The 24374-nt window shown below is 43.9% G+C and overlaps 1 protein-coding gene across 2 annotated transcripts in view; it reads right to left on the bottom strand.

Annotated features, from left to right (window-relative positions):
- The window catches only part of PDE3A (phosphodiesterase 3A), a 1388780-nt gene that overhangs the window by 37978 nt on the left and 1326428 nt on the right, over window positions 1-24374 (bottom strand). For both annotated transcript variants that reach the window (XM_069628418.1, XM_069628419.1), the window contains one exon: window positions 7005-7251. In XM_069628418.1, coding sequence (XP_069484519.1) covers window positions 7005-7251 — 247 coding nt within the window. The remainder of the gene's footprint in view (window positions 1-7004; window positions 7252-24374) is intronic.

Below are 24374 nucleotides of genomic sequence, written 5' to 3'. Positions count from 1 at the left end.
TGATGGATCCAATGAAGGGAGTGGTGGAGTGGCCTGAGCCAAGGAAAGTGAAGGATGTGCAAGCTCTTTGGGGATTTGTCAATTTTTATTGACTTGTATTCCTAATTTCTCTAACATGGTGACTCCCATTGCAAGGGTATTGGCGAAAGTAGTTACGTTTCAGTGGGGTGAGCAGGGAGGCAAGGAATTTGAATTACTGAAACTTGCATTCACTTCAGCACCAATCATGATACATCCTGATTCAGGTAAACCATTTCAGGCAGAAACAGATGCTTCAGGGGAGGCAGCAGGGGCCATATTGTCCCAACACAATGAGGAAGGTGCCCTACATCAAGTGGAGTATTTAGCAAGAAAATTTACTTCTAGTGAGAGAAATTATTGACGAAGGGTTGGGGAATGGAGGCATTACTTCTTGGGCACCAAACATACCATCACAATCTTTGTCAGCCACAAGAATTTGAAATATTTGAAGACTGCGAAAACCTTGGTACTGGGCCCAAAGCAGCCAGGCAACTGCTTTGGGCCCAGTACTCTGTGGGTTTTGATTGCATCATCACCTATCATCACCTATAATCCAGGGAAAAAGAATGGCAAGGTGGATGCATTGGCTAGACATCAGGAGGAGTAAAAGGATGAGAGGGAGATACAAGTTATAATTCCTCCTGAGTGAGTGGTACATCCACATTTTAGAAATCATTCTACAGTCAATTGGGTATTCAGGTTAAGTTCTCCACAAGTTATCATCCGCAGACAGATGGGCAGACAGAGCGAGTTAATCAGTCAATGGAGCAGTTTCTTCACTGATTTGTAACTCAACAAGGGAGAAATCGGTTGGTGGCATTATGGCTAGCAAAGTGCTATTACAACAACTCTGATCATGTTTAATTGCAGATGTCTCCTTTCTTTTTTCTGTATGGATATCATCCACACATATTACCAGTAGTCAATATGGTTCCAGCAGTACAAGATCAAATCCAATTGGGATGGTAGAAGGCTCACCAAAATTTTGAGAGGGCAAAGAAGTGTATACGAGACATTCTGATGCAAAGAGGCATCCAGCGTCTGAACACAAAGTGGGAAATAAAGCATGGTTGGCATTGAAATACTTGACGTTAAAAGGAGAATGAAAATTGCAGCCACGGTATGCAGGACCGTTTGAGGTGGTAGAAGTGTTAAAATCCATGTGATACAGTTACAATTACAACAGAGTATGAATGTAATTCCGTATTTCATGCTCGGTCATGAAACCAGCTGTGGCTAGAATGGCAGCACAAGAGTTACCGGTTGGGGACAGTGAAGACCAGGAGGAGTTTGAAATAAAACACATTTTGAACTCAGAATAAAGGGGAAAGACATTGTGGTACTATGTAGATTAGGTGGGTTATGCGCCAGAGGACATATCATGGGAGCCAGCGACACATGTGCAGGAGCTGCAGCCCATGCCGGAGTAATGTGAAGAAATGGCAGGTGGAGGCACTGGCATGGGACTGCATTTCTCACGGGCCTTAGGGGTAGGGCACACCAGGAAACCTTCGTAAGCGGGCAGCGTGCTTCCCCAGGTGCTTGTGATTAGCACTGGGAAGCACGTGCACCTCGGGTTTGGGAAGCTGACATTTTTTTTGACATGCCACATTGGCGTTCAAGTTCAGGATGAGCTCCCTGGCCACAGCTGTGATTTGATAGAACCGTTACCGGGTCGCAGCAGAGATTTGGTAGATATGTTCTTGGGTCGCAGCAATGATTGGGCAGGACAGTGTAGGGCTGCAGTAGTGACTTCTAAGGCATCACGGTGAATACATTACATTGTTTAATGCTTAAGACTTAATTGCCCTTCAACTCGCAGCGGGTTCAAAGGCTTCAGTTAAGTGAATTGGTCAATGTTTATGTGGAACCCTGTTTAGTTCTTGAGTGCAATGTGTGACAGCCTTCTGTTTTGGTTTTTCTTCTACAGAGATACTGCCATGAACGGTTACGGACAATAAGTGACATGCAAGGAGTTTGGATGGGAGTTCATGTTATGTGGGACATTGTTACAAGAAGTAATGAAGCAATGTGAATACAGGCTTATCTCCCAAAAAACTACTCAATTTCGACAAGAAAATGGGAATCCATAAACACTGTGGGCCTAAACACCAGACTGGAATCCACAAAATGTATCATTAAAACACTTGATTATATCACACAGGTAAAACCATTTATCTCTTCACAAAAGAAAATAACACCTCACTTCAGAGCACTGGAAAAAAATGAATGGAAAACTGGAAAAGAATGGAGGAATAACTAAAATCAGCACAACAAAAAGCACACAAAAAACTAAACTACAGCATAAGTATCACCAATTCGACCAACACCAAGAAAGAGATGGTACGCATCATCAATGACCTAAGAAAGCCATTATCCTTCAACATCACACCCACGTCCTGACAAACATTATGCAACAACCTGGCAAACCACTTCAAAAAGAAAATCATGACCATACAGGTAGCCATCAAGAGCAGACCCAAAGACACCGATAGCATCATTAACCAACCAACACCAGAACCAACCACAAGATGAACCTAACTCTCACCAATCTCGGCAGGAAAAATAACAAGATCAGTGAACAAAAGCAACAGAGCAGGCTCACCAACATTCCAAAAACACATGTTTAGTGATTTCAATGCATTGTTCACCACAAAGTCTGCATTACCTATTATCCCTGGGTATGAGAGACTGAGCTCCCATAACGTCTACTGTGGGAGTGATGTTACATTTTATCTTGATGTACTCTCAAACTGTATAGTTACCCAGGTATGCCACTATGTAAAAGGGAATACACTTAAGCTGTGATATGTATTGAATATACAGCCCAGAATTACATTTGGCGGACAAATTGATAATAGATTTCTTTCTACTGTTTTCAAAAATGTGTACCTGGCGGGGTAGGTGAGGCAGCCTCTGAGCCAACGAGGAGGCTCAGAATGGGGGGATTACTAGATGTAATTCCACTGCCCTGAACCTCCTCAGGGTAGAGCCCACAATCTACCGTGCCGGGGAACAAGGTAAGTACTCCCCTCCCCTCCCTCATCTCCACCCAATCCACAAATGTCCTTCTTCCCCAACCCTCTCCCACTTACCTTCTTTTTGATCCTTTTTGGGAATGGACGTTCTGGGAGCAGCATGTCCGCTCCCGATCAGTGACACACCACCATGGAAGTGGAGAAAGGACTACAAGTAGTCCCTTCTCTCCTTTCCATGACGACCATTTTTTTAATACTTTTTTCCTATATTGTTTTTATTGGCGCCATTGAAAGTGAGAAGGGACTACATGTATTCCCTTCTCCCTTTCCATGGCGCCCATTTTATTTGTTCATTTCTTATTTTCAATGGCCGCGATGCCAGAACATTTTGCAAATGAAAACAAATGCATACTAATAGCAATAAGCCCCTCGCAGGGAGGGCATTAGCGCATCAGGTAATGCCCCATGGCCTGCGTTAAGGCGATCGCTTCACTCGGGCCTGAATCTTTGTGCCCTGGGGCATTATCTAAAGCGGTAATGCCCCTCTGGCTCACGGCTTATCACTTATGTAGTTGACGAGCAATCATTCTGAATTGCCTGGAGGTGTTTTGAGAGGGTCTCCACAGAAGTCGTTTCTCCCATTTTCTGTAAGACTCTATCAATCAATTCAACAATACCACCTTTCATTAATGATTTACACGTGATCAACACCTGCCAAATAACACCTTGTATAATATCACCAGGACCATGTGCAAGTTTCCAGGTTATATTAAGACAGTCTAGCATATATCAGGGATGGGGATGAGGTTAAATTCAAGGTATGTATACTCGGCTGAGGTATTCTTTCGAAATGGAAATCGGAAGAGGGTTCTCACCCTGGAGCCATCAAGCAGTTCTATTTCAGATTTCATATTAGCAGCCCATATTTCCGATCCATATAAAATAATTGGCAGCACCTTCACAATGTATAGTTTAATCATTTTCATTAGGTACTAGCCACCAAATCTTCAAGTTAGGCCACCAATGGCACCAATTAATTTTGCTACCTTAATTTGCACACTCTCTAGGTGCAGGTGCCAATTCAGTTTAATATCCACCAATATCCCTAAAAACAATAAAACTTGATTTCTTCGATATTTACCTGCTTTATTTGTCAACAATATTTACTTTTCATATGCATATCCCTAGTCCTAAACACGATAACTTTAGATTTCTCATTGTTAATTTTTAATTTGTTTACTTGCGCATATTTAGATAGGTTAGCCAAAGAGGTCTGTAATCCATTAGAGGTAGAAAGGAAGATAACGACATCACCAGCATACCGCAGCCTTTGCAACTAACCATCACCTAATTTCCCAGTTGTTAAATCCAGCTGGTCTATGCGAACCCTAATGCAAGTGTTCCAGTGAGGGGTGGTGATCATGTTTAGTAAGTCACGGGGTATGTTCCAATGTTTTAGTTGCGCCCATAGCCGCTCTTGATTTAGTGTTGAAAACGGTGCTAAAATATATCTAGGCCACATAAATGGTTTGCTTTTCCATGCTTGTTGAACAGTAGAGACAACTTTAAGCACACTGTCACTGGAGCACATACCACACCTAAGGCCAATTTGGTTGAAGGGGATAATTTCATGCTGTTCAATCCGTGAGTGCAACTCTGCAAGGAGTGCCCAGACAAATGTCTTTGCCAGGGCATCCATCATAGCCAGCAAGTGGTAGTTGCTGGGCAGAGACAAGCCCCCTTTTTAAAGACCAGGGGCCATTACGAGTTTGGAGGTAGCAATGCCCTTAGGGCTCAATGAGAATGGGGATGATGCTAACAACGCCGTTGTTAGCATCCTGTTCTCAGAGACCTCGTAATAGGCCGGTACGGGGTTAACGGCTCTGGCACCTTTGGCGGCGCCATTAACCCCTTACCGCCCACCACATAATGAGGCCCCAGGACTATGATGCTCTTTTCCCAGGTGGTAGGGAGTCGTCTGGTCATACTGATACAGCCAAATAGCTGATGCGATATCGGAGCACACAAATGTGGGTTATTTTTAATTGAACTATGGCACAGACCATCAGGTCTATATGTGTCAAGGAGAAGGTAAACAGAACCTACCATGTATATTCATTTTGCCATGACATGCATGATTTGGTGTTTATTGACACTAGTATTTGTGGTTTGTCATTGGCTGATTTACAAATGTAAAATGTAAAATGTAAAACTTTATAATAACAGGGATACTGTATATTTAATAAAAACACCAATTTGGGAAAATGCAACATTTTCCAGTGAACATGTTTTAATGAGGGATATTGATGCAACAACACACAGTTCTAAACATGAGCACCGAATGTAAAGGGCAATATAATCTAATGTTGATAATGATATCTAAGTTTGGTTTCATATTTCTATTCCATTTATCAATGTTGTCTTTAATTAGGGTATTTAATGAGTGCATCCAGGCTTTGATAAGTAATAGAATGTTGTACAAGTTGTGGTGGAGGGATAGAAATGTGTAGCACTACCTGGAAATAGTTAATCAGAATGCTTTTCCAGCGTGTGAGTGTACATTATTGTCCAGGAGGTACATATTACTGGATAATTAAGTGGGAGCATTGGTAGGAGGCAGTGATTCTCAATTGGCAGACAGTACTAGGACAGGGCAAAGTTATATTTAAAGGGGTATACACCTTGAGATACTTCTCAAACTGCCTGAGGAACAGAATGGGTCTGACCTTGATGGTAATGAGATTTCACAATCTGTGCAGATAAGTGGACAATGCATGTCTCTTGGTTCTTCCTCTTCCAATTCTGGATGCCAAGCATGATAACAGATATGCTCATGGTGCTGCAGAATCATGTGCAGATGGAGACATTGTTAGTGTGGTAGCAGTGGATTGCATCATCAAAACTGTGTAGGTGATGCAAAGTTGAGAGAAAACCAGTATTGTATGATCAGTGTGGGATTAATGTGATTGAGCTTATACTGTCCACAGATGAGACAGGCTGTGACATGGACAATACTTTGAATAGTGTCAAAGGATGAGGTGAGATGAGATGCGGTTATTGTGATTTCTTCATCCTGGCGGTACGGGGTGAAGAGCTGGGAAGGATTATCTGAAGTTGGGACCTGGTAGGAGGGGCTTGGTTGATGTGCTGTCTGCAGCTTTGATAGAGAGGTGGCTGTTGATGTTATAACTTGCCAAAAGGCATCAATCACGGAATTAATCTTTCATGGTGGATAGCATACAACCTCTCTGGATGTTGGGGGGATCTGTAATGATTGTAAGGATCAGGGGTTGAGCCTGGGATTGATTGTGCACATCATGCCTTGGTCACTATGAACAAGGAATTATGTCAATTGATGTTTTTGATGCTGGTGCTCATCTAGAGTCGGGTATCATCAGCACTGCTTGCCACATGATTCTGTGGTGTTTCATGAACAGATTGATGGTCATGCTGTAAGTTGGTATGAAGTCAGTGTCAATGATCATACTGTGAGCAATATGATTAGTGAATTTAATTGACCAGCATATACATATTTCATCAAGATATTTACTTTAGCATGTTCATTATGCTGTTTCATTATTAACAGCACACACAGTTAAAAGGCACGTTTGCCGGTATCCTGGTGGTAAATCTGCTAGGACACTGTAAAACTGTATTACCGTTACCGTTACCGGCACTCATTCTGGTGGAATGACCGCTGTATTTCTGATGCCAGCAATGGTTGTAAATCCCCATTTCAAGGAGACCCATTGGACTCCATGGGGGGATTTGCAGATTTTACCGGCAACAATAATACTGGTGTCGGTAATATGGGCAATTTTTGCTTGTAAGGCACCTGACTTACCTCAAGCTCTTAGCTGGAGGTAAATCAGTTGTCCCACCTGCAAACAGTTCAGAAACATGCCGGTATCCTGCAATACTGGCATGTAAATTCCACGCTGGCAAAGTCATAATGAGGTCCATACTCTTCAAATATTGAATAAACATAAGCAAAGATATTTGTACCTGGCGATGGCTCTGAGCATTCTGAGCTTGCCTCCTCAGTTGTTTCTTCATCGTCATTTTCATCTGTGTCACCAGACTCATCACTATCTTCCATCCATTTGCCTGGAATCAGCCCAGCTGAGTCATAGGAGTTACATAGTGGTCCCACAATGTGAGTTATAAAGGATTCCTGAAGTTTAGCCAACTGAGGAGCTGAGCGATCCATGAAGGGACTAATAGGCAGACCCAGGCTTGATTCTTCATCACCCTAGAGATCAAAAACATTACTTGTTTAGCATTGATAACATAATGTTTTATGTTTAAGACATTTAATAGTGTACTCAGATTACCTTTGTCTAGATAGGGTGCATTAGCCAATGCAATTTGTTGTAAGCTTCTTTTTCATACTAATTGAATAATATCACCAGGGTTGTATGAATCAACATAAACTTTGGCAAATGAGGATATACCCAAATCATATTGCAACGCTCTCATTCTGCAATCTAGTGAATAATCATAAAATGCAATGCTCAGATTAACAACCCTCAGATTGCAACCCTATGATTTAAAAATGTGGGAATTAACACTTGCAAGGTCTATCGCGATATGTATAGCACTCTCTCATTGAGTTTAGAGGTTCATCAAGAGTCAGTATCTTTTAGCTACATTGTAATAATCTGTAAGCACTTTTCTATCCTGCCCTCTACCCGTAGCTGCTTGATTTATTGATTTTTTTTATCCAGGATTTATTGAACTGGGTGCCTTTTAACCAACTATTTAACTGCACTGCCTACAACATTTTTCTTCCCCTGTTGTACCACCACGAGTTTCCTCTAACTTCTCCTCCTTTATGTGCTTTGGAATGACTAATTTTGCACTTTTCAAAACACAAAAGAAAGAAAAGAATGTTTCTTCCTGCACACTTTCATTTTACAAACCATTATACTATCATGAAGTGCATTCCTCTGATGAGACAAGGTGTCATTGCATTCCTCAGGCTTAAATGATCCAATATATCCCTCTGTACTTCGGTAAGAAGTTCTCAACAGGGTCCCAAACCAAAGAAAATGCTACGCCTTGAAATGTGACATCTAGGGATAATATAAAATGTCCCCATTGAGCTCATTAACTTGTATTAACATATTAGGGCATATTGTTGAAACACGTAATATAAAAATGCATGTTGATGCACCAGTTTAATATTTTTACTCAGTATGTAATGTGATGTAAGGGTGTAGGTATACAAGTCTGACAAAGAGGTGGCATTTAGGTTAGTATAGACTTTTATTTAGAATAATACAAGAAATAGAAAAGCCTATCTCACCCTACTTCCGATGAGGTGTTGTCCTACCTCAACAAAAATACTAAGGACCCAGTCAGGATGTCCATAAAGTAAATGTCAGCAGTCCTGTGTCTAAACCCATGTAACGCTCACCTGACTCCCACGGAGGCGCTGGCCTGGTTCGCGCTGCTGTGACCTCTTCTAAGGTGATGCGCAGGGTTTGGAGGACGGACTGGACCGGGCCCCCAAATCTGGCTTGTCTGGCACGCAGAAGTATCCTTCTGTAGGCGAAAATAGGGGATTAACTGTCTGAGGGGTAATGCAATCAGCCTCCCACTTTCCCCACTCACCCTCCTCGAAACCCTTCTGTGATTCCTCGTAGCGTCTCACCTTAGGGTCTGGAAGGACGAGCTCTCCATCCTGCTTCTGATGCAGGGGCGTGTTGGTATCCAGTTACTTCACTGGATTTTCGGATTGGTGAGAACCAAACTTGCTTGGCTTCCAGGTAAGTTTTTTGATAAGAGGTTCCCCTTGTGTCCATGCATTAATGTACTAATGCTAGTGTCTTTTTCCCCATAGGGGCCGGGGTACGGAATGCCGGGGAACAGGCACCGACCCGAGATGAGAGGTGAAATCCTTGTAGAAATCAGGTAAGTCTTTAATGAGCGTTTTTTTGGTAATGTCTTTTCATTTGCTCATTAACGCTGATGTCTCTTTTTCCCCTTAGGGGCCGGGGTCCGGAAATGCCAGGATGCGGCACGGACCCGAAATGAAGAGGGAATGAATCAACAGGTAAGTCTTAACATGGAGATTTAGCTTTCCTTATTCCCTTCTCTCTCTCACCTTTTGTTCTGGTCTTTTTCTCCCTAGGCGCTGGGGCGTGACTGCGAATCCGGATGATCGCTGCTGAACATGGAGGCGCCCAGTAAAGGTGAGTGGAATGCGGCGCTGCAGTGATCAACGCGATGAGCTTTTAAATAAAAGTCTTCCTTTTCAGGATTGTCGGCGAGATGACACCAGGATGCGGATTTAGCAGGTAAGGACTTTTCCTTCTTCTGTTCTCTTCTTCTCTTCCTTTGCAGGTGATCCAGGATGCTGGCAGGTGTGGCAGAGGTCAGGATGCAGGAGCAGACACGGTGAGCATCCAGCTGCTAGATGCAGAACAACGCGAAGCACCTGTGGCTGTTCGGGTGGGGTTTAAATAGCCTTGGAAGAAGTTCCAGGTATGTATCCTTCCTCCAATCAGGTATGCATCCTTCCCCGACCACGCCCGGATGGTAAATTAGTCCCACAGGTAAAGTAGTTCCTTTCAGGTCTTAAGGAGGCCGGGATCCTGCAGCATGGTCTGCATCAGGTAAGTGCACCCAAGCACATCCATAATGAGCCTGTCGCCTATGGCGCAAGGACTGATGTCTTTTCTGAGCCTGGCGCCGTAGGCGCCAGGACACTGTCCAAAGGGCCCCTATATGGGGTTGCTGGGTCCTTCCTTGGGGACTGGATGTCCGCTTTCGGGGACGCAGGGTTTGAACCGGCTCCCCGGGAGCGGGCATCATGACAGCACTCCCCCCAAAGCCCCCCCCCAGGTTGTTCCCTCCGGGGGTTTTGGTTTGTCTGGGAAGAGTAGGTGGAATTTCCTGACTAATCGAGGTGCATGCACATGGTCGCTGGGTTCCCACGACCTCTCCTGAGGTCCGTACCCCTTCCAATCAATTAGGTAGAACAGTTTTGACCTAAACATTTTTGAGTCTAAAATGTTCTTCACTTCGAATTCGGGCTCCCCATCTATTAGAATAGGTTCTGGAGGTTTGAGTAGTCAGGTTCCGGGTACCACTGGTTTCAGAAGTGACACATGAAAAACAGGGTGAATTCGCATACTAGCTGGTAAATCAAGTTTAACAGCCACTGGGTTAATTATTGCTGTAATAGAATAAGGTCCCAGATATTTTGGGTTAAAAGTTCGAGGCCCTTTGAGTGGTAAATGTCTGGTGGCTAACCACACTTGATCCCCAATCTGATACGCAGGTGCTTCACTCCGATGTAGATCAGCATTCTCCTTGTATTTTCTCTTGGCTTGTTGTAAATGCGTAGTTGCCTCTTTGAAGGCTTGGGTAATTGTAGAATGCAGATGTTCTACTGAAGGCATTCCGAGGTTCTGAGGTGAGTCAAGGTTTGAGGTTCGAAGGTGATGCCCAAACAAAGTATAAAAAGGACTGTGGCCAGTTCCAGAGTGTACCGAATTATTATATGCGTATTCGGTTATCCAAAGAATGTCTTTCCAGTTACTTTCAGATTGCTGTAACATACACCGTAAGTATTGCTCAAGGGTCTGATTTGTCCTCTCGGTCTGACCATCGGTCTGAGGGTGGTGACTGGTCGATAATCTAAGGTCGATCTGCGCCATTTGACAACATTTGCGCCAGAAGTGGGAAATGAATTGGCTTCCCCGGTCAGAGATTAGTATAGATGGGAATCCATGTAGCCGAACAATATTTTCGAGGAATTCTTTGGCTAGGACAGAAGCTGAAGGTAAACCTTTCAAAGGAATAAAGTGGGCAATTTTGGAAAACAAATCCACAATTACCAGAATAGTATTGTACCCCGAACAAGGAGGCAGGTCCGTAATAAAATCCATTGATAGGGTGTGCCAGGGTGCTGGTGGTATGTCTAGAGGTTGAAGGAGACCGGCTGGTCTTTTCTTTTGACTTTTATTTTGGGCGCAAACACCAGAGGACATCACAAAAGATTTAACATATTTTCGCCAAGAGGGCCACCAAAATTGTCGTTTCACCTTTTCCTCTGTCTTGGCAATACTGGGGTGTCCCTCTATTAATGTATCATGATAACCGGAAATAACTAGTTCGTGTAATTCCTTATGTGGCAGGAATAAGCGTCCTTGAAAATAAGGTAAACCATTATCTATGGTAAAATCTGATCCCTTTTGTATCCAATCCTGTAAGGTTGTAGGGTCCAGGAGTTGTTTCACTCTGGCTTGAATGTCTTCAAGCGTCTGTAACAAAGTCATGCCTAGAATCCTCTGTTCCGGAATTATTGGTACTGGTTCTGAGTTTGTATCAGATTCTCCAATTCCAATTCGGGATAAGGCGTCTGCTTTGCCATTCTTGCAGCCAGGTCGATAGGTAATCATGAAATCATATTCAGCGAAAAACAAAGCCCATCAGAGCTGCTGTGATGACTGAGCCTTGGCGGTTTTCAAATACTGTAAATTCCGGTGATCAGTGATAACTGTGATGGTATGTCGAGCGCCAAGCAGATAATGCCGCCAGGCTTTGAAAGCGGACTTAATGGCTAACAGTTCTTTGTCCGTGATTGCATAATTAACCTCGGGTCCGAGAATTTTCTGGACCAAAATGCTACGGGATGCAGTTTGTTGGTTTCGGGATCTCTTTGGGACAGGACAGCTCCCATGGCTAGGCTGGATGCGTCAGTCTCGACGACATAAGGGAGATCTGGACGCGGGTGTTTCAATATAGGTGCGGAGGTAAACTTAGCTTTTAAATCCTGAAAGGCCTGCTCGGCTTCTTCAGACCATTCAAAACGTTTATTTTTCCTCAAGAGTGCAGTAATGGGTTGTACCACACGTGAAAATTCCGGGATAAACCTGCGATAGAAATTGGCAAAGCCGAGCATGCTTTGAACCCCTTTTACAGAGCTAGGTGATGGCCATTTGAGGATGGCATCCACTTTTCTTGAGTCCATTCGGACTCCTTTGGGTGTCAGGATGAAACCTAGAAACTCGATTTCTCTGGTATGGAAAACACATTTCTCCAATTTGGCAAATAGTTTGTGTTGGCGCAGTTTTTTAAGTACTGCCCTGGCGTGTTTTCTGTGATCAGATTCCGAAGAGGAGTACACCAGAATGTCATCGATATATACGACAACACAAACATCGATGAGTTCCCGAAGGACATCATTCATGAAGTATTGGAAGGCAGCCGGCGCGTTACACAATCCGAAAGGCATCACCTGGTACTCGAATAATCCGTATTTAGTACGGAAGGCAGTTTTCCATTCGTCGCCTTCTTTAACTCGTACCAGATGATAAGCCCCCCGGAGATCTAACTTGGTGTATATGCAAGCGTCCTTCACCTGGTCAAGGAGTTCAGGGATCCGGGGCAGAGGATAGGTTCAATGCGCGGTAATCGATACAAGTTCTAAGGTCGCCTTCTTTTTTGGGCACGAAGAACAAAGCCGAGGATGCCGGGGACTTTCACGGGCGAATAAAACCATTAGCTAGGTATTGATCCAAATATTGTCTCAAATGCAGATTCTCAGGTTCGGTAAGGGCATAAATCATGCTACAAGGGGGTTGTGCACCGGGCACCAGATCGATTTGGCAATCGTACGATCTGTGAGGAGGTAACGTGTTGGCCTGTTCCTTTTGGAAGACGCCCTGAAAGTCTTGGTATTCCGGAGGTAGTTGCATAGAGGCAGAGGTTACAGATGCTAGATTAATCTTCAGGTTTTCTGGGTAGCAGGTTTGTGTACAATCCGGGAAGGTTATTCTCTTAGCTCGCCAATCAATTCGAGGATTATGTGTCTCTAACCAAGGGATTCCAAGAATAACCTGAAACTGTGGAGCCTTGATTACATCAAACACAACACCTTCCCGATGGCCGTCGGGACCAATAAGAGTCACCTCAGTAGTGGAATGTGTTACCGGTCCAGAGGCAATTTCAGTTCCATCGACTGTGGTGATGACATCTTTGCTAGTTTTAGGACAGAGAGGGAGGTTAATCCTAGAGACCAATTCACGATCGACATAGTCTCCAATAGCCCCACTATCGATGTATGCCTTTATTGCATGCAACCGCTTAGGCTGTTCTGGATCTACGAGAACCATTGGCACAATGAAATGCGAGGTCTGAGAGTTAGTTTTCAAGCTCGGCAAGCGGACCCCTACACTTGTCGGGCGGAGTCGTTTCCCGAAACAGAGTCTTCATGGTTTTTATCAGCGGCTCCTACCGCCTTTCGGGGCGGTTTTGCCGGGCAATCTCGTAGAAAGTGTCCAGAATTCCCACAATAAAGACATAATTTTAACTGCCGCCTCCTTTCACGTTCCTTTTGAGTTAAGGGTCCTTTAACCCCTCCAATTTGCATAGGCTCAGAGACATCAACTCCCTTGGGATTAGCATGGGTCTTGACCAACACCCGGGTCTCAAACCTGGACCGATCTGCTTTTCTGTTTTGAAGTCTGTGATCCAATTGGACCAATAAGTCTATATACTCTGTGCATTCTTGGGGCGGATTTACAATTTGGGCCAAGACATCTTTAAGTTCTCCGCGTAGGCCTCGATAAAACAATGTGACTCTTTTATCCTCTGGCCATCCTGTTTCCACAATTAGTCTATTAAAGGTTGCAACATAGGATAGGAGGCCCTGATTGCCCTGTCGCAGGGATAGAAGTTCGTCATCCAGAGCCTGCCACTGAGAGTGTCGAGCAAATAACCTTTCCATGCTTGCTTGAAACCTTTGAAAATCACGGAGAATCGGGTCATCTTGAGTAACCAGTGGAACTGACCAATCGGCAGCGCAGCCGCTGAGATATGACAATACAAAGGCTACCTTGGTCTGATCATTAGGGAAGGCCCGAGGTCTGCATAGGAAGTGCAAACGACACTGATTCATGAATACGGCGAATCGTTTGGGGTCCCCAGCAAAGCGTTCGGGTGGGGCCAGCGGCATGTTTCCAGGTAGATTCATCTGCACAGGGTTACTGGAAACCACAGGAGCGGGGTTCCCTCCGGAACTGGATAGAGGAGTTTGCCCAGCTTGACCTTGCAAAAGCTGTCTGGCCAGGTCATCAGTTCTTTCCTTTGATATTATTAATTCCCTCCTGAGGGCATTAGTCTCTTGACGAGCGGCATGTACTTCGGCCCGTAATTCCCCCAGTAATTGGGCCAACTGATCAGTCTCAGAACTTTCCATAGCGCCTGGGTGGGAATTTGTAGGAAGGCTTCGCATTCTGTAACGCTCACCTGACTCCCACAGAAGCGCTGGCCTGGTTCGCGCTGCTGTGACCTCTTCTAAGGTTATGCGCAGGGTTCGGAAGACGGACTGGACCGGGCCCCCAAATCTGGCTTGTCTGGCTCGCAGAAGTATCCTTCTGTAGGCGAAAATAGGGGATTAACTGTCTGTGGGGTAATGCAATCAGCCTCCCACTTTCCCCTCTCACCCTCCTCGAAACCCTTCTGTGATTCCTCGTAGCGTCTCACCTTAGGGTCTGGAAGGACGAGCTAGCTCTCCATCCTGCTTCTGATGCAGGGGCGCATTGGTATCCAGTTACTTCACTGGATTTTCGGATTGGTGAGAACCAAACTTGCTTGGCTTCCAGGTAAGTTTTTTGATAAGAGGTTCCCCTTGTGTCCATGCATTAATGTACTAATGCTAGTGTCTTTTTCCCCATAGGGGCCGGGGTACGGAATGCCGGGGAACAGGCACCGACCCGAGATGAGAGGTGAAATCCTTGTAGAAATCAGGTAAGTCTTTAATGAGCGTTTTTTTGGTAATGTCTTTTCATTCGCTCATTAACGCTGATGTCTCTTTTTCCCCTTAGGGGCCGGGGTCCGGAAATGCCAGGATGCGGCGCAGACCCGAAATGAAGAGGGAATGAATCAACAGGTAAGTCTTAACATGGAGATTTAGCTTTCCTTATTCCCTTCTCTCTCTCACCTTTTGTTCTGGTCTTTTTCTCCCTAGGCGCTGGGGCGTGACTGCGAATCCGGATGATCGCTGCTGAACATGGAGGCGCCCAGTAAAGGTGAGTGGAATGCGGCGCTGCAGCGATCGACGCGATGAGCTTTTAAATAAAAGTCTTCCTTTTCAGGATTGTCGGCAGGATGTCTCCAGGATGCGGATTTAGCAGGTAAGGACTTTTCCTTCTTCTGTTCTCTTCTTCTCTTCCTTTGCAGGTGATCCAGGATGCTGGCAGGCGTGGCAGAGGTCAGAATGCAGGAGCAGACACGGTGAGCGTCCAGCTGCTAGATGCAGAACAACGCGAAGCACCTGTGGCTGTTCGGGTGGGGTTTAAATAGCCTTGGAATAAGTTCCAGGTATGTATCCTTCCTCCAATCAGGTATGTATCCTTCCCCGACCACGCCCAGATGGTAAATTAGTCCCACAGGTAAAGTAGTTCCTTTCAGGCCTCAAGGAGGCCGGGATCCTGCAGCATGGTCTGCATCAGGTAAGTGCACCCAAGCACATCCATAATGAGCCTGTCGCCTATGGCACCAGGACTGATGTCTTTTCTGAGCCTGGCGCCATAGGTGCCAGGACACTGTCCAAAGGGCCCCTATATGGGGTTGCTGGGTCCTTCCTTGAGGACTGGATGTCCGCTTTCGGGGACACAGGGCTTGAACCGGCTCCCCGGGAGCGGGCATCATGACAACCCATTTACATCCATTACACTTATGTCGCATTAGCCCAGAAGGAGGCCCCTCTCATTCTGGATGTAGACTTCAAGATATAGTTCTTTGTGAAAAGAATGTATAGTTTACTGTTCGAATGTTCAGCCAAAAAGAAAACACAGTTCATCACTTTCCTGGAAAAACCTCTTCCTCGGTTCTTGCTCCACTTATGAACAAAACGTAGTTTTCCCCTCTCCTGGAGGGAACCACCCTTGAACAAAACTCTACCAGAAAACAATGCAGAGTTCCCCAGTATTCTGGAGGGAAAGTCTTCCTTGGTTTGTGAAACACATTGAACTTTATCAGTGTTTTATCACGCCTGGTTCACTAACCTGCCAGACCTGATTGTAGACTTTCACAATGGTGTTCCAAGTCAGGTTCACTAACCTGCCTGATTTGGTTTCATAGTGCTTAAGTTCCAAAGATATTTGCTATTCGACTGGTTTCCCTATTCAATCCTCTTATGCCTTCTCGGGATCTCCCCACTGTTTCCGGGTTCCAGACCACTGGTTCTGCGTGTCTCTGCCTTGAGGTGAGTGTTCAACCCTAAGACACTTTGCTGAGGCACTTTGCTTGGTTTCATTTTGGTCCCAGACCCTGCTGAACATTGGTGTGGCTTTCCCACTTTCAAATAGGTCCCAGACCATGGTTGTCTGCGTCTGTGGGACCCTTTACCTTGTTTTACTTAGCGTCCACTTGGATAGACAGGGTATACTCTCCTGCCAGATATGATCCAACATAGGTTTGTTCTTAATCTTTGTATCAGTGCATGAGGTTCCCCTGCTATCCCCTTGCACCCTTTTGTATTTTGTCATCTGGTTTACAAGGTTTGTACTAAGTTGCATGTTTCCTTTCTATCTCTTTGGGCTTTACGGGATACGTTTGTGTGATTTACAAAGATTGCTTTCAAGTCTACAATCGTATCCGCTTGGGTGTTTTGGGACTTGGTTACAGGGCTTCTCAGTAGTTCCAGCTCCTTCTTAGTGTTTCCAGGTCTCTGAATGTCCCCACAACCGGTCAAACACTTTCCCTATCTTTGGGAAGTCGTGGGGCGGTCTCCGGTCTCTTCGAGAGGTGGAGCGGAGCATCTCTGCTGCTGCCACGCTCAGCATACTCTCCCTCGTGGTTCTGAAGCTCCATATGTTCCTTGTGTCTCCAGCTGCTTGCACCCTTGCTCTCGGTTCAATTTCTCTAGTCTGGCTTCTTTTCTCACTACGTCGGCCAGGTCCACGTTGCTGGACAGTCTCAGACCGTTACGACTATCTGTACCTCGGTTTCTAACCTTCGGTTCTCTGCCACAGAATGAGTTTCTCGTTCGCTGCTCCTCCAGGGCTAGCTTGACCCATCATTGAGTCCTTCTTTCCTTTTTATGACTAGGGCTGCCTCTTTCCAACTGCAGAAGGCTTTTTCCTCCTTGTTCATTCTTCTTTGTCCCAGTGGTATTTGGTTTTGAGTTTGGGTAAGTCTCCCTCTTCCTTGTCCAAGTATTGTAATTAAAATGTTCTACTTTACTTAAGCACGGGGGTCTAGAGGGGCCTGAATGGGGAATAAGGAGAGTGGGGGCCCAAAAGGTTCAAGTGAATACCCCATTCTCCCAAGGCCATCATCACTGGTCACATGAAGGATCTTCCTCCCAGTGAGATCCACCACTGAGTAACACCCCCAGGGGGTTATTCATGAGTGGACTCACCTCCCTGGCATCATGGAAAGGGGCCTCCCTCATGGAAGCAGAGACAATAGACTGGAATTTGTCACAGTGACGTGACCACTGAGAAGCTGAAAGGGTGATCTTCTGTTCTTATGGCTAGGAAACATGAAGACTTGTATAATTGTGCAAGCAGGAGTAACTCAAAAATATTGAGAATGTAAAGAAAATACATATGTGGAATCTCAGATATCTGTCAAGAACATGCTGGCACATTAAAAATATGTGGTGAAAGTGCACAATCCACAGGCCAGTGTGTTTACATGTGCAGCAAACTTCATTTATATGTTCATTTAATGTGAGATGTTTGTATGCAGAGCAGATGTCAATATGAAATAATCAGGCAAGACAACGCACTGGTGAAGTCAAAGTTAGAATCAGGATGGCACATCCATACTGGGTGACAGTGCACTGACCCACCACACATGATGGTGGTGCCTAGCAAACTTAGTGAAAACATGCTCCCTCTGATTCAGCAAGCAGCTGAGGAAGCACCACTGGGCTGGCTTTAACTGTACGGGAAAACAGGGTTTCCCATTGACAGTTCAGTACCACAGCTCACATGCTTAATGGGCCTTGCAATGTCAGGGGCTGCAGGTAAGAAACAAATATGTATGTATTTATGTGTAAATGCACACATGCATGCATGCCAAGGAGCGTTACTGTAAGTGTGTTTGCCAATGAGAATGTTATATGTTATTTGGGTGCATGTGTGAATGAGAGAGTGTTTGCTGTTCTGGTGCTTGTGTATGAGAGAGTGTCTGAAACAACATGCCCAGACTGGCTGTACCGATGAAGGCAAGTATGGCCAAAAAAAACACTTTCCTACTGTCGCCAGGCCTACGTTACTAGTGTAAATTGCAGAGTGTTCTTACATGGTCATACTGGCCCACTTTGGTGCAGTTAGCCTGGACAGTTTTCTTTTTGAGTGGCATGGCATTTTTACTGGAATCAATGATGAAAACAACATGAAGAGTGTTCTTACATGGCCATGGCATACAGTAGTGTAACTAGTCCGGACGGTTCGCATCAATGTTGACCAGTATGGCCACGTAAGAACAATTGCTTGCTGTGGCATGGCTTTCTTTACTGGCATCAACAGTAAAACTAACATGAGGGTGCTCTCATATATCCACAGTGGCCTACATTGGTGCATCCAGTCTTAACACGTTTCCTTAATGGGGCATGATGCTTTTTACTAGCATAACGGGTAAAGGCAACATTGTGAGTATTTGTATGTGATCATACTGGCCTAGATTGGTACAGCCTATCTAGACATATTGTTAACATCTCCAAACAATCTGCAACAACAGAGGCCAGGAGGGACACATACAAACACTTTCTTAGTGTTACATACCGTTTTTATTGGCAAACTGATGGGGGTTCTTACTTGGCCATGCTGCCCTTCATTGGTGCAACCAGTCTGAACAGGTGTTCTTACTGTGGCATGGTATTTTCCACTGGTTTCAAGGGTAAAGGCAATCTTACAAGTGTTCTGACATGGCCATACTGGCCTACATTTTTTTTTTAAATAATATTTTATTTTGATCTATATACAAAGTGCCATACATTAAACAAACATATACATCCAATACAATTTATATTCATACTGGCCTACATTGATGCAGCCAGCTTGGATATATTGTATAATGGTGGTATGGCATTTTTTACTGGCTTCAAGGGTAAAGACAAGATTATGAGTGTTCTTACATGGCCATAAAGGTATTCATTTGTGGGGCTAGTCTAGGCATGTGTTTAACATGGCCCATCTCGCAGCATCATGGCAGGCCAGTATGGCCATGCACGATCATTTCTTACTGGCATCAAGCATAAAACCAAAATGTGCATTCTCATATTATATGGTTTAGTCCTAAAAGGATGCTTACGCTGAGACAAAGCTGTAATTAAATCTCTGTTGCTGGATGTCACCAAATGTCCTATCAGTTGGAGTTAGTAACGTATCTGTGACCACAAACAATGTATTCAAACGTTAAGGCAACGTTTAAAGAATACGTTTTAAGGTATAATGTTGGGGTACATCATAACAAGAATAATGATTCAACGAATAACACAATGTCTAAAGCTGACATCTCAGATCATGGAAGAGAAGCTCTGAAAAGTGAATCGATCCTTCTTTGGTAAAATATGTCCATATTTACTGGGACTATTTTTGCTGAAGGTATGTGGCTAGTTTGTTACAATCAAAAGCATATCACTGTTCTCTGAAAGGAACAATCTTGTAAACATAAGCAACACCAGTTCAGAAGTATAGAAATGTAGAATTATACTGCACCTCTGATAAACAAGCCTTTTTAATAATATCTTTTTCAATAACGAATCGAGGTACATTAAAGAAATTTAACAAACATAACAACATAACAAAACTCAAACTCTCCTCCGCTCATATCTGTCAATTCCCTCCCCTACCTATCAATCTCTTCAGGATGCCTCAACATCAAAATACTTGCAGATACTTCCATGTGAAGCCATTTCCACCACTGGATGTCCAACACTCCTCTCATGTTAACGGTCTTACATAGCCCCAGAGTTTCTGGAGGTGCATTATCCGGTGATCTTCCACTTTCCGCACACTTGTTCAAACTATTGTGGGCAGCCTCTGTTCTAGAAGAGAACTTATTTATTTGAATTTAATTTCTATGTATATAGCGCCAAATTAAAATATATAATTTTTTTTTCATCCAGCAACCTCACTCTGCCCATGCCTTCCTTTCATCTCTCCAAGCAAGGCAGCGTCACTATTGATCAACATCACAGCTCTATTCCTTTTAACCACCAGGAACCCCATAGTCACTGGAGGTTTTGTGCTGAAAGCTTAATGTTGGGCCACATTCCCAGCCAGGACAGCTTTGAAACAGGGACTACAGACCATTTGTGAGAGCTTCATCAGAACCTGGTACCAATACCCCTCAACTAATGAAATACTGCCACAGATTGTAGAAAAAGGAACCCCTTTCATTGGAACATAGTCATCAAACATCGTCAGACCATATGCCATTTAGAATTTCACTTGATTAATAAGCCATGTGGAACTTAAACTGCAAGGCGAACGAAGAGCACAGTGTGGTTTTTCCAGTCATTACTATTGATATCTTCCATGTATCCCTACCATTTTACCATGCGTCTGTCAAGTGGGGCCTTCATAAAATCCACTAGGACTCCGTTAAGCATAGCCATTGTGTTAAAACTGGCATTCAAGTTCATAGGGTGCAGCATGTCTGTTGGGTAAAGTGGTCGTAGGAAGTTAAACCATAACTCATGAAACTCAGTCTGCATTTCAAATCGCTCCTGGAAAGAAAAACATTGCTAGAAGGAAACTGGAAGGCTAGTCATGTCCTTGGGGTCAACAGCTTTCATGAAACAATGTTGGCTATTGCTAACTGTGAAAACCTGACATTCTTGGTGAAAATAAATGCACAACATTATCTGACCACACCACCTATGCTGGATTTGCCAGTAGCTTGCCAATTAAAAACACAGGTGTTAATGACCATTGTTGAAATGCAGGAATCACTTCAATTATGTAAGCCAGATAATTGTTAACATGTTATATTAATATCAAGCTCGATCCAAAAATATCTACTATGGGTAAATAACCTTAATGAAAGTACCTGTATTACAAGAGCAAGATGTAATTGTATCCCTTTGAGAGCGATCATGTTACGATGGTCAGGCAACATTGAAGGAAAGGGCATCATTACGAGTTGGCTGGTATACAGTAAAAATGCTGGTAATAACGTTTACAGCACTTTTACCAGACTGGCCAACTACAACTTTGCCTGTAGGGGTGAAGGATTTACCTCCAGCCAAGAGCTGGATGTAAATCTGACCCCTACTGGCAAAAAACTGCCTGTAATTGCCGGTAATAGCAGCAACATCCCCCCATGGAGCCCAATGGGACTCCATGGAATGAGGATTTATGACCATTGTCAGCGGTAATACTGCCAGATTGAGTGCCAGTAATGATAATACAGTTTTTCCAGAATTCTGGCGGATGTACCACCAGGATATCAGCAAACTTGTAATGAGGCCCAATGTCTTCTATGCCTGCCCCCAGAAGAAGATCTCCTGCACTTTATGTGTTTTTTCCAGGCATACTGCTCCATCTGAACAAGAACTCTGATTCCAGTATTAAGAGAAACACAATTTACTCAATGTCACCCAGCCTTGATCTATTTATTATGGTCTTGATACTCCAAAAACAAGCTGCCGTTTACTGTCCTACATGAGGCAGGCGGTGACCCGAAGGAACACACTATTTGCACTTTAAGAAATTAAATCTATATGGATTCATATTTTTAAAACTGACAAAGGAAAAGCTAAATGAATTATACTTTATGGCCAGGTGTTATGTAATTATTCTTCATTGTCATTTATCAAGTTCAGTTTGAGGATTCTGCTAGTAGGGGTCACTTTGTAAATCTGCAACAGTGATGTCTCAAATGTGTGGCCTTTATGGAACTCTCTGAAAAAGACACTTCAACACTTTTATGTTTTTATGTCCAGAACTTAACCACACCTGTAGACAGCAATTCAAAATGTGCATCAAGAACTGTAAATTAAAGAAATTATCAGAGGCAGAAATATTCTGAAAATCTACCTTTATAGATGTGTTTTTTAACTTTGCCAACTGACTACCTTCAAAAGGCTTGCCAATACAAATATATGAGGGTCAAAAAAGGCCGAGTGGTTAAAAGACGATTGAAGGCCATGTACTTGCACAGCTGTTCAGCTGCGTTTTCATTTGTCTTACTGTACTGAAAATATTAGTTTCAAGTTCCATATAATAATAATAATAATAATAATAATAATAATAATAATAATAATAATAATAATAATAATAATAATAATAATAATATATTCGGTGATGAAGCTCAGGTTCAACGAGTTTAAATTAATGAAATTGATGAAATCTTATAATGCAATATATATGCACCTTCTGCAAATATATACTGCTTTTTCGTACTCTAGGCATTTTAAATGTTGTGAAGGACTGAGCTTTTGTATGTTTTACCTATTTTGGGATCACAAAGGTGTCCAGGTCAGCAGAGGTCTGTTTATACTGTGTTATTATCAATGGATCTTAGTATTAATTTTGATATCTTTTATGGGCAAGTTCCCAAAACCAACTTGCTGATGTTGATGATGAATTAAATGAAAATTCATGTCTCTTCAAGGTCCCCTCTGCTGGGGGCTGCTGAGTATGAGCGTTAAGTGGTAAAAAGTTTACTGCCTCGATCTGTGGGCTTCTCTTTATACAATAGGTGTTATTCCATCCCAAACCTTATGAGCCCTGCTATCCATTCCTTCACCTAGACTCTCTGATTTCACCTGCTCTTATTCCCCTGTTTAAACTGTGAATCTCTGCCATCAAATTATCTATGATCGTTTGATCTCTCCTTTCCATTATTCTCAAATGTTCTAACCATGTCCCATTAGTAAATGCATCCCCTCTCAATACTTTCTTGGTCACCTTTCTTTCCTTTGTGGACTGTGTCTAGCTCCAACCCGAATCTTCATCATCTCTCTTCTGATTCACCTCTTTGAGCACAGCTAGCTCCCCTTCCAAGATCGCTCTTGTTTCACCTTCTTCTTTCCTTTGGTCTCAACATTCCAGATCTTTCTATCATTCACCCCTTTTACCCCTTTGGGCACAAGATGCTTATCTCGATCATCTTCTTCAAACGTTTTGCACAACATTCCCCACTCTCCGGAACCTCTTCCACTATCATCTGCTCCCTTGGGGCTGTGCTCACTCTGCCTGCCACAACATGACCCAGCCTCTCTGCATCTTTCAGGGGAAAGGGAACTCAAGTGTGTCTCTTCAGGCAGCTGGTATTGGGATTGGCTGGTGTGTCACACCCTTTGGATCGCTGTCAGTTCTGATGTGGCACTTGGGACTAGAGTCTGTCCACTTGGTTGGTCTTATCTCTGGTTGCCATGCTTTAACCCTGTGCCATGAGTGAATTGTCTGAGCTTAACTTTCTCAGTTGTATTGGAACTGAGGATGTATATGAAGGAGGGCTGGTTGGCTGTCCAATTTTCCTTCCTAATTCTGGTCCCTATCGTTTCCTCTGTAAGTGACATTCCTGAGGCCTTGTGAGCGAAGCCAAACATGCTGGCATTGCTGGTTCTGTGCTACTAGTGTTCCTCAATGGGGTTGTGCCTATAAAGCTGTTGGCTTCAGTACAAGGGAAGGCCCTCTGCTTGGGGGTGGAAGAAAGCTTGTTTTCCCTGATCCCACATGGTACCCTTAAAGGGAATTGTCCCTACTTGGTGCTATTGACTGTTCCCTGCCATCATACAGAAACTAAGTTAGGATGACTAGGGGATTCACCCTATAATGTCCCATGGCCCTTCATGCGCTAGCTTGGGGAGGCACCAGATCCTCTTGGTCACCCAACTAGAGATATCCAGAGTAAGGAAATTACTGTCATATGAGGTATAAGTATTGTTTGCCCTCTGAATCCATAAAGAGAAGTATGTGATCAAAATAGTCTCTCTATATAGTTATCCCCCCTTTGTCACAGAGTCTTTAACTACTATATTGCTATGACTGATTTCCTCTTAGTTCTGGGTGGGTGCCGTGCTGAGAGCCAGAGGTTGATAGCACCTCTCAGCTGGTGTGGAGGCTGTAGGATAAATTGTAGCAAGGTCAAAAGCATATTCTCGAGGAGGGGTAGACAAAGAGGGTCGCTATGTGCCTGTTCAGGTGCTACTTGGAATCCCTGTCATAGGCACCTTATCCTTCACCCAACCCTATTTCACTTGTCTCCCCATGAAACTAATGCTCACAGGTGCCTGGGGGCTGTCTCTAAGTTTCACTTCTGACCCTTGCTTGCTGTTGGCTGACCTCTCTGCATTCAACTATGAGTTTGTTCCTCCTCTAATGTCCCTCAGACAATATTTAGATCATTGCTGCATCTTTGTCTGACTGTTTATGGCTCTGGGCTTCCAGAGAA

The sequence above is a fragment of the Ambystoma mexicanum genome, chromosome 12, assembly GCF_040938575.1.
Source record: "Ambystoma mexicanum isolate Mex_15411 chromosome 12, UKY_AmexF1_1, whole genome shotgun sequence".
In the NCBI taxonomy this organism is placed as follows: Eukaryota; Metazoa; Chordata; class Amphibia; order Caudata; family Ambystomatidae; genus Ambystoma; species Ambystoma mexicanum.
Note: the sequence above shows the minus strand (reverse complement) of the source record. Positions and strands in the feature narration are given on the sequence as shown.